The sequence below is a fragment of the Pteropus alecto genome, unplaced genomic scaffold (genome assembly GCF_000325575.1).
Source record: "Pteropus alecto unplaced genomic scaffold, ASM32557v1 scaffold67, whole genome shotgun sequence".
NCBI lineage: Eukaryota > Metazoa > Chordata > Mammalia > Chiroptera > Pteropodidae > Pteropus > Pteropus alecto.
Genome location: NW_006441061.1, coordinates 9350947 through 9360429, shown reverse-complemented (window position 1 = coordinate 9360429; position 9483 = coordinate 9350947). Strand labels below are relative to the sequence as shown.

Here is a 9483-nt window from a genome sequence, read left to right as displayed (position 1 = left end):
CCCCGGGGCTTGCTCGCCAGTTCCACCCCTGGATGCGCAGCTCCGGAGGCCCCGGCGAGCCTGTGCCAGGCCCAGGTGGAGCCATGCTCGCTGGATGGTGGCCAGGAGCCCCTGCCAGCTCCCCGCCAGGCCCACTGCCCGGGACACCAGCAGTGGGTCTAGAGGGCTGGCCTGCCGTCCATTCCTTCTGTCTTGCCGTGGAAGTCAGAGCCAGCGCCGTGCGAGCGCGTTGGGGGGGTCTGACGAGAAGACGAGCATCATGGGGAGGCGCTGGTGTGAGCCGCGGGCACATCTGTCCCCAGGGAAGCACTGGGAGAAAGCCTTGCTCAGGAAGTCCGTGGTCAGCGACCGCCTGCAGCGTCTGCTCCAGCCCAAGTTGCTCAAGTGAGTCGCCTGCCGGCAGCCGCCCACTGCCCAACTGGCAGCTTCGGGCTGGCAGGGCTTGGTCCAGCTGCCCCCTTCCCGCTAGGGAGAGGCGCCGACCCCTGAACCTCCTCCCAGGGGGCAACCGAGTGTCGAGGCCGCGCGTGTGAGGGCTGGGTTGGGCCAAGCAGCCACGTTTAGTTGTCGCCTGGGCACTTTGTCTGGTCGAGGTCTTGCTCTACACCTGTGGAAATGGCCCCTTCAGGAAACCTATTTCGTGTGTCTGCATGTGGGGAGGTGTCGTGTGAACCAGTCACAGCACCTGTGGCCAGCTGGGGTCCCAGGGCGGCCTCACACCTCCCCTTGCCACCAGAGTTTGCTGTGGGAGAGGCGGGTCTTCTCCCTGGCTGGTCTCAGGAGGGGCTGTAGCCCTGGAGTATCATCGCGGGCCTCGGAGCTTGTGGTCTGGCCTCGTTCCTGGGCGCAAGGGCCAGGTTGTCTGTGAGCACTGGGCTGGGACCTGGGACACTGAGCTCTGAGACATGGGGACAGCCAGTAGTTACTGCCACCTGCGGCAGCAGACACGTGGCCGTGCTAGCCACCACCGTGGCCATAGCGACAGCTGGAGGGGACCACCACTATCTCTGAGCGAGCCAGCCCCCCAAGGCCACTCGCGAGGCCCTGAGGCCGTGCTCCCCGCAGCCTTGCTGCATTGCGTGGGGCCACCAGCCCGGCGAGAAGGCAGAGCCAGCCCCAGAGACCCCCGCAGCGCGTGCGTGTCACCGTCAGTGACCCTGGGCCTCTGCCCCGCCCTGCAGGCTGGAGTACCTGCAGCAGAAGCAGAGCAGGGTGACGAGCGAGGCGGAGAGGCAGGTCCTGGAGAAGCAGAGCAGGGAGGCCGAGAAGGAGATCCAGGAGATCAAGTGAGCAGGGTCGGCGCGGGGCGTGGGCCAGGGACAGCTGGGGGAGGATGGCCTGACCCGGCGCCTCGTCCCCTCCTGCAGCCAGCTCCCGGAGGAGGCCTTGCTGGGGAGCCGGCTGGACGCCCACGACTGGGAGAAGATCTCCAACGTGAGCGTGAGTCGGCGGGACGCGGGTTGCAGGCGGCGGGTCGGCCTCGGGCTCAGGCCACACCTCTGCGGTCAGCAGCGTGGGGGGCTTCCGGGGGCCCCCCATTTTGGCGCCTCGGGGAGCAGTGGCGCGAAGGCTTTGGGCTCCGCCTGTGGAACCAGACCTCCATTTTGGCTGCGCCAGTGCGGGCCCCCTGGACGGAGGTTCCCCTCGCTGTGTGCCCAGCTACTGGCCACCAGATGGCGACGGCACCCCCAGGCTGGGTCTCTGCACAGTTTGAAGGCAGCCGCAGTGCGGGGGAGATCCAGAGGTTCTGGCAGAACTGGGAACACCCGAGCATCAACAAGCAGGAGTGGAGCCGGCAGGAGGTGGGCCAGCTGAAGGCCATCGCGGCCCAGCACGGCCACCTGGAGTGGCAGAAGATCGCCGAGGAGCTAGGGGTAAGGAGTGGGCCCGCCGAGACCCTGAGGCCGGTGTCGGTTCGGGGCCCCAGGTTTGGGGCCTTCACGGGCTGTGTCACAGCACAGCCGGGGCCGTCACTTTGAGGGTGTGCCTCTCGGGGTGGTGACCCATCCACACCTCCCTGGGCTGCGTCTCCGGAAACGTCGAGCTCCTGAGACCTCATCGCCTCTCTGAGAGTTCCTTTGCCTTCCACACGCGTCCCCAAGACCTGGTGCCCGGCGCTCGGTCCTGGTCCCGTGGGCGGCGTCCCCCCCGCCCCCCGCCGTTCTCCCTGCCCCACCGGCTCAGAGGAGTTTTGCTCGGTTCTGTTTCTCAGCTTCTCTTCGTTTTCCCGAGGCGGGGACTGGGTTCCTCGCGGTCTCTCTTCAGTGGCGAAGACGCTGAAGGTCGCTTCTCTGACCTCAGCGGGGCATGAATCGCTTCCAGAAGTTTCCAGATAGTTGTGATTTCAGGTTAAGCCATCTCTTTGGGTCTCAATTTACGTACGAGTACGTTTCCCGTTTCCAGGTGGTTACGTGTCTTAGAATCCTTTTGTCGTTTTTTAGTTTGAATTTTATTAGTTTGTGACCTGAGAAGGTGATCTATAAAATCTCCATTTTTTGGTTTATTGCTTTTATGGCCAAGCATGTGACCGAAGCAAACCAAAGTGAGTGTCCCAAAGCCGTTTGAAAGCGGAAGTGTGTTCTCTCCTGTGAGGGGCTGGGCGTCTGGAGCCCGTTGAGCAGTTTGCTGGCTGCTGGGTTAAGATCCCACCTAACTGTCGAAAAGGCTTTTCCTCCTGAATCTGCCAGAGTCTTGCTTCGTGTGTTTACTGGCTGTGTAGTTTAGTGTGCCGAGCTGTATGTTTTTATCTACTTGGTAAATTATACTGTAAGAAAGTTTTCTTAGTTTTATTTTTAAAGACTTCTTTTTTTAAAGCAATTTTAGATTCCCAGCAAAGCTGAGAGGAAGGTACAGGGATTTCCATATGCCCTTTGCCACCCCCCACACACACACACACAGTCCCCCCGTGATCAGCATCGCTTGCCAGGCAGTGCATGGACCTGCACTGATTTGTCACCCCAGGTTCATGATCAGCAGTTCACCATCGGTGATGTGCATTCCGTGGGTTTGTGCAAATGCACAATGACACGTATCCACCATGACGGCCTCACACAGAGCAGTTTCTCTGCCCTAAAAACCTTCCGTGCCCCCCGGTCACCGCCGGTCTCATCACTGTCACGTAGCTGTGCCTTTTCCAGGGTGTCAGCATTGCAACCGCAGATCTGCTGCCTTCTCAGATGGGCTTCTCAGTCACGCGTGCGCAGGGTTCCTCCACGTGTCTCAGGTGTGGCAGTCCTGCCCTTTTAGCTGAGTCACATCCCACCATCTGGACGTGCCCCGGCGTACTGACCCGTCACCTGCGGAGGGTCGGCTGGGCCGCTCCGAGCTCCGTCAGGGACGGTCAGGGCTGCGTAACTGCTGCGTGCAGGAGTTCACGTGGCGGAGGCTTCTGGCTCTGTCGGGCGAACGCCAAGGAGCGCGACTGCTGGGTCGTGTGAAGCGTGTTTAGTCCCGTGGGAACGGTCAGACGTCCTCCAAGGTGGCTGTGCCGTTTGCGTCCCCCCCGCAGCGGATGTGCCCGCCTGTGGCTCCACGTCCTCCCGGCGCTGGGGGGCGTCATGCCGCAGGTTCCGGCCGTGCTGTTAGGGGTGCAGTGGTGTCTCGTAATTTGCGTTTCTCTGGTGACCTGACCTGGCGCTGTTCACGTGCGCACCTGCCATCCGCACGTCTTCTGTGATGAGGTGTCTGCGGAGGTCCTTGGTCCATGTCTAAGCCCGGCGGTTTCTCACGGTTGAGCTGAGGGAGGTCTTCCTGTCTTTCGGTGACAGTCCTTCGTCACATGTGCCTTGCTCACGTCCTCCCTCGGCGTCTGCGGCCTGTCTCCGGTCTGTCAACGTGGTCTTTCCCAGAGCAGACGTTTCTAACGTTAGCGAAGTCCAGCTCAGCAGTTCTTTTTCTCGTGGTTTGTGATCTTGGCGTCGTACCTAAGAAGGTGTCGCCGTTACAGGCCAGCAGATTGCACATGTCCCTGCACACGGGCACCCCTTGGCCGCCCCTGAGGCGGGCTTCAGGGAGACCCCCGTGCGCTCGAGGGGGAGCGGCCGTGCCAGGCGGCCCCTCCCTCAGGCATCGCGGAGCTGGCGGTTTCCAGCGAGATCTGAGCTTGCAGTTCAGTTTTGGTGCCACGTAAACCAAAGTGTTGTTGTCGGTTTTTCCAAATCTACCTCCTCCTATTCCGGGGATGCTCCGCGCTGTGCCCACGGGGTCTGGTAGGGGGAAGCAGGTCCGTGGTTCTCGGAAGGGCATTTCGCGCGAGGTGCAGCTGTGCCCGGGGCGCCCCTCCTCACGGCTAGCGCCCGTGACGCTCTTGCTTTGGTGTGGGAAGACCGGCCGCAGCGCCTTCCAGTGCCTGCAGAAGCTCCAGCAGCACAGCAAAGCCTCGAGGCGCAAGGAGTGGACGGAGCAGGAGGACCGCATGCTCACCCAGCTGGTCCAGGAGATGCGCGTGGGCAGCCACATCCCCTACCGGAAAAGTAAGGCGGCGCCCGCGGCCGCAAGACTGTCCCCGCCCCCACGGTGGGACTCGCGGATGGGGGTGGTTCCTGAGAGGCTGGAAGAAGTCGGGGCGTCCCTGGCTCCGTCTTCAGTTGCCAAGCGGCTCCTTTCGGGGTTCACGAGGCCTCTCTGCCCCCAGTCGTCTACTACATGGAAGGCAGAGACTCCATGCAGCTCATTTACCGGTGGACCAAGAGTTTGGATCCCAGCCTGAAAAAGGGCTTCTGGGCCCCAGAGGAAGACGCGGTAGGTGTGGGGGGCCGCGGAGAACCGTCCCCTTAGGGGCCCCGGACACTTGAGTGGTCACTGAGCCCCTGACGACCCCTCATTAGACGAGCCGAGTCGGGGTGCGAGGCCGTGCCTATGCACGGGGTTCACTGTTCCTCTGTCCCTTCCTGCAGAAGCTGCTTCGAGCGGTCGCCAAGTACGGGGAGCAGGACTGGTTTAAAATCCGGGCGGAGGTGCCAGGTAGGAGCGATGCCCAGTGCCGAGATCGGTGAGTCGGACGTGCTGGGCGGGAGCCTGACTGGGCTAGGAGGCCGGGGCTGGGGTGATCTGGCGCAGGAGGCAGCTTCGGGGGGGGGTTGCCGGGGGGGCCGGCTAGGAAGGAGAGGGGCTATTTCTTTTAAAGCAGGCCTTGTCTACGGCCATGCCACCCTGAACAAGCCCGATCCCATCTGATCTCAGGAGCTAAGCAGGGTCAGGCCTGGTTATTACTTGGAAGGGAGACCACCTAGGAAGACCAGGTGCCGTAGGTGTAAAATAAATAAATAAAATAATAATAACAAATCAGGCTTTTCTGCGGCCTCAGCTTGGGTGGGCCCTGGTGGGCAGGTTCCCCGCCATCTGAATCCCTCTCCTTGGTCGTTGCGGGCAGGGTTCCCGGCAGGTACTCCAGCTCTCTTCCCGGCTGCTTCATTTTTTAAAACAGTCTTATTAAGATGCAATTTATATACCACACATCTCACCCTTTTAAAGTGTGCAGTTCTGCGGTTTTCGGTGTATTCATTGAGCTGTGCAGCCATCACCACATTCGTTTTTGGAGTACTTTGATCACCCCTCAAAGAAACTTTATTCCCCAGACAAAAAAGCAAACGATTCAAAAATGGGCAAAGGACCTGAATAGGCATTTCTCCAAAGACGTGCAAATAGCCATTAAACACTGGGAAAGATACCGACGTCGCTAGTCGTCATGGAAGTGCAAATCAGAGCATAGTAAGTTACCTATGCACACACGAGGACGCTTATCGTTTTTAAAAGTGGGAAATAGCACCTGTTGGCGAGGATGTGGAGAAATCGGCCCCCTAGTGCTGACGGTGGGGTCGCAGCCACTGCAGACGGCAGCGTGGCGTGTCCTCGGAGTTAAACAAAACCGCGTGTGGCCCAGCGGCCCCACTGCACAGCCAAGAGACTCAGAACGGGCTCAGGCGTCCGTCTGCACACCCATGCTCCTAGCAGCGCTGGGCACGGCAGGCAAGAGGTGGGGGCCACCTGCGTGTCCACCGCCGGACGAGGAACATGGGGCGTAAAGCAAGTGGACAGCAGGACAGTACTCGGCCTAAGAAGGAATGGAACCCTGATGTTTGCTGCAGCGGGGACGAGCGTGGTAGACAGGCGCGTGTGCGGGTCGTGTTCACAGACACCCTCGTGTGCGGGTCGTGTGCACAGACGCCCTCGTTGTGTGCGGGTCGTGTGCACAGACGCCCTCGTCTCATACGCACCTGGGAGTGGGCTCGTTGGTCACGTGGTAGCTCTGTTCGGACGGTTGAGGAGCCGCCGGGTTTCTCCAGAGCAGTGGCCACACCTGGCTCCAGCCCGCCGGGTCCTCGCCCCACTCACCGTGACCGGTTTGATGGTAGCTGTCCTGCTGGGTGCGAGATGGCATCTCATCCTAGTCGTTCGCACGTCTTCTCTGGAGAAACGTCTTTTGCCCGTTTTTGAAATCCGTTTACTTGTTTCCCGTCACTGACTCGGACAGCCCTTTGTGAAGTCCCTTCTCGGACGGACAGTTTGCACACGTTCTCTCCTGGTCTGTGGGTCTTTTCACTTCCTGGATGGTGACCTTTGCAGCATGAAAGTTTTTAATTTGGTGACATCCAGCCTGTGTGTATTTTTCTTGGGTCACCTGTGCGTTTGATGTCATATTTCAGAAAGCATCGTGGGAGCCAGGGCCATAGCAGGTGGCCACCTTAGCGTCTGAAACGTCCCTTTGTTTTTATGTCATTTTCAGGTATCTCAGAAGGTTACATTTCAGCTTGAAAAAGGGACGCTGGAATCCGAAAGAAGAGGAGAAGCTGACTGAGTTGATAGAGAAGCACGGTGTCGGTAAGGCCCGTGGCACGTTCGCCGTCCCGGGGTCTCCAGTGGCTTCGTGCTCACGGTGGACGTTCGCAGCCGCCTGCAGCCTGGCGCTCGGCCTCGCTCCCAGGCCGCCGCCTCGGTCGCCAGCGCCTTCCCCGCCATCATCTCGGCAGGTGGCAGCAGTCTCCCCGTTGAACACGGGTTCACGTCCACGGCAGGACGTTTAGAGGTGTGGGCGGATGACAGGAAGGGAGGCGGTGTGACTGCATCGCCCGGAGCCCCCGCGGCCAGCGCCGTGCAGGTTGCTTTTCTAGAAAAGGCAGCTTTTTAAGTGAATCCCTCAGAGTTTAGTCGAGCCGGCCGTTTCTCGCCTGGTAGTGGGGCCGCTCAGGCGTGGGCATGGGGGGTTGTGCTCTGATGGACACATTATGTGTCTTCTGGGGGGGGGCGGCGCAGCCACGTCTTGGGGAAGAGCCTTGTCCCCAGGCTGAGAAGCTCACGTCAGACCGTTTGTACGAAGCCACTGCCATGTTGTTTTGCTTTTGTAGGTCACTGGGCAAAAATAGCGTCTGAGCTACCCCATCGGTCAGGCTCCCAGTGTCTGAGCAAGTGGAAAATCATGGTCAGGGTGAGGCGTCACCAGAAGTCGGTCAGAAGGCCCCCTCTGGGGCAGCCTCACTGCAGGCGGGAGGAGGGGTGTCTGGTTTCTGGCCCTGGCGGCTCTTACGGGAGGCCGAGGGCAGGGAGAGCCCCGGCCTGGTGGGCGGCCAGCCTCCACAGAGCCATCAGAGGGGACGCGCCCCCAGCACCACACGCGCTGCCCTGCCTGCCGTCCCTGTCGCTGGGGGCGGCTGAGGCCTCCAAGCAACCCCTCCCCACAGAAGCAGCAGAGGCGGGGCCGGGGCCGGCGGCGGCCCCTCCGCACTGTGCGGTGGAGCTCCAGCAGCGGGGACAGTGGCAGCGGGGACAGCGCAGGGGACAGCAGCGGGAGCAGCAGCAGCGGGAGCAGCAAGGAGGACTCGGAGCCGGAGCCGGAGCCGGAGCTGGAGGAGGCCGCAGAGGCCCAGGAGGGTGGCCAGGTGCTGCCCTCAGCACGGCACAGCGTGCCAGACGTGGACCTGTGGATTCCCACCAGGCAGAGTGCCGACAGGCTGTGGGGACGGGGCGCGGGGGGCTCGGCCACCTCCTCCAGCCCTCCCGCAGGCTTCAGTGTGGCCCGAGGTGGCAGCACCGCAGCCTCGGCGCCCACAGAGAAGGCAGGCCAGGCCCAGGCCCCCTCCGCCACCCACAGCGCTGCCGGGACGGACGTTGGGTACCCACGCTCGGCGGACACTCAGCCCTCGAGCTCAGAGGGGCCAGCTGATGAGGTGGGTCCCGGTGCATGCCCAGATCGGGTGTGGAGGGAAGGGATGCTTCTGCTCGGCAGTCACCCCGGCTGGCACTCGGGCAGTGGGCCGGCCTGATGTTGTGCCAGCCACGTCCCGGGTGCGGGGGCCAGACATGCCCCTTGCTCTTAGAGTGTTCGCTCTGGCCCATTGCACAGAGCCGGGCCCAGGGCAGGAGGTCACTGAGGCTGGCAGCCTTGTTTACCCCACTCGTTTGCTTTAAAAGCTACGTGGGAGAGCTGCCAAGGGCATTGGACCCCAAGTTGGGGGGGGCAGGTGGGGCACCGAGAGGCCACCTCCTCCCAGCCTGCAGGGCCGACGTGGCAGTCCCGTGGGTCTGTCCTGGCCGGTCCTGGCGCCTTGGGGCTCTGGGCGCGGGGTCAGCCCTGCAGCCTCCGAGTGGCAGCCTGGGCCGAGCAGGCTGGCCTGGCTGGTGGAGGACGGAAGTCCCACTGTGACACCCAGGGGACAGCGGACCCCCCGGTGGAGGGCGGGGTGCATGCCCACGGCTCCTGTGCCACACGGGCCGGTCTCTTCCTGCGTCTGTGACACGGGGCCCTGAGTCCCCAGTGCGGCCGTCTCCCAGCGGGGCCCTCCAGTAGTCCTGGGGGAGGCCCTGCCCGAGGCCACCACGCTGCACAGTGCCTTTCTCAGCTCGGGTGCAGACGTTTGCACCTTGGGGTCTGGGCGAGGAGGTGTGCGTTCTGCCCGGTGGCAGGCTCCGTGCAGCTTCCCGCCGTCTTCTTAGAGTGGAGTGCGTCTGCCGAAGGGGCCCCCGGAGACCGCGCTGCAGGTGCTCAGGACGGACACGGACACGGACACCGGGTGCCAGCCGCTAGTAAGGGCCTGCCTGCGGCCACCCCCCACTGCATCCCTGCCACGCCTGCCTGCACTCACCTCACGACCATCCCTGCCCTGCCTCCCTCCTGGCCTGAGAGTCGCCCCACGTCCCCCTACACAGGCGGGCAGGGTGGAGAGGGCAGGGCCCAGGTGCCTTTCTCCCCCACAGGAGGAGGAGCGGAGGCAGCCATGCCCTGGCTCTGCCCAGGGGACTGGCCCCGGAGGCAGCGTCTTGGCCAGGCCCCGAGTGCGGCAGTGGCCACGGGGCCACGCCCTGCACAGGAGGCCCCTGGAGCGCCGGCTGCTGATGGCTGTGAGCCCGTGGGTGGGCGACGTACTGCCCTGCCTGCCCCGGCGGCCCGCCGTGGTACACACTCGAGGTGCTGCCCAGGGCCCCTCTGGGATGTGGGGCAGGGACAGGCAGGGGGCATGGGGTAGCCTGCAGACGTGCACTTGTTTGAAG

At 62.7% G+C, this 9483-nt stretch overlaps 1 protein-coding gene and 1 pseudogene across 3 annotated transcripts in view; both read left to right on the top strand.

Annotated features, from left to right (window-relative positions):
* The window catches only part of SNAPC4 (small nuclear RNA activating complex polypeptide 4), a 20073-nt gene that overhangs the window by 4184 nt on the left and 6406 nt on the right, over window positions 1-9483 (top strand). For all 3 annotated transcript variants that reach the window (XM_015594259.2, XM_025051287.1, XM_015594260.2), the window contains exons 7-18: window positions 303-384; window positions 1182-1286; window positions 1368-1440; window positions 1710-1874; window positions 4325-4472; window positions 4634-4740; window positions 4896-4990; window positions 6725-6819; window positions 7344-7423; window positions 7677-8162; window positions 8929-9018; window positions 9190-9400. In XM_015594259.2, coding sequence (XP_015449745.1) covers window positions 303-384; window positions 1182-1286; window positions 1368-1440; window positions 1710-1874; window positions 4325-4472; window positions 4634-4740; window positions 4896-4990; window positions 6725-6819; window positions 7344-7423; window positions 7677-8162; window positions 8929-9018; window positions 9190-9400 — 1737 coding nt within the window. The remainder of the gene's footprint in view (window positions 1-302; window positions 385-1181; window positions 1287-1367; window positions 1441-1709; window positions 1875-4324; window positions 4473-4633; window positions 4741-4895; window positions 4991-6724; window positions 6820-7343; window positions 7424-7676; window positions 8163-8928; window positions 9019-9189; window positions 9401-9483) is intronic.
* LOC112484889 lies at window positions 5134-5252 on the top strand (annotated as a pseudogene).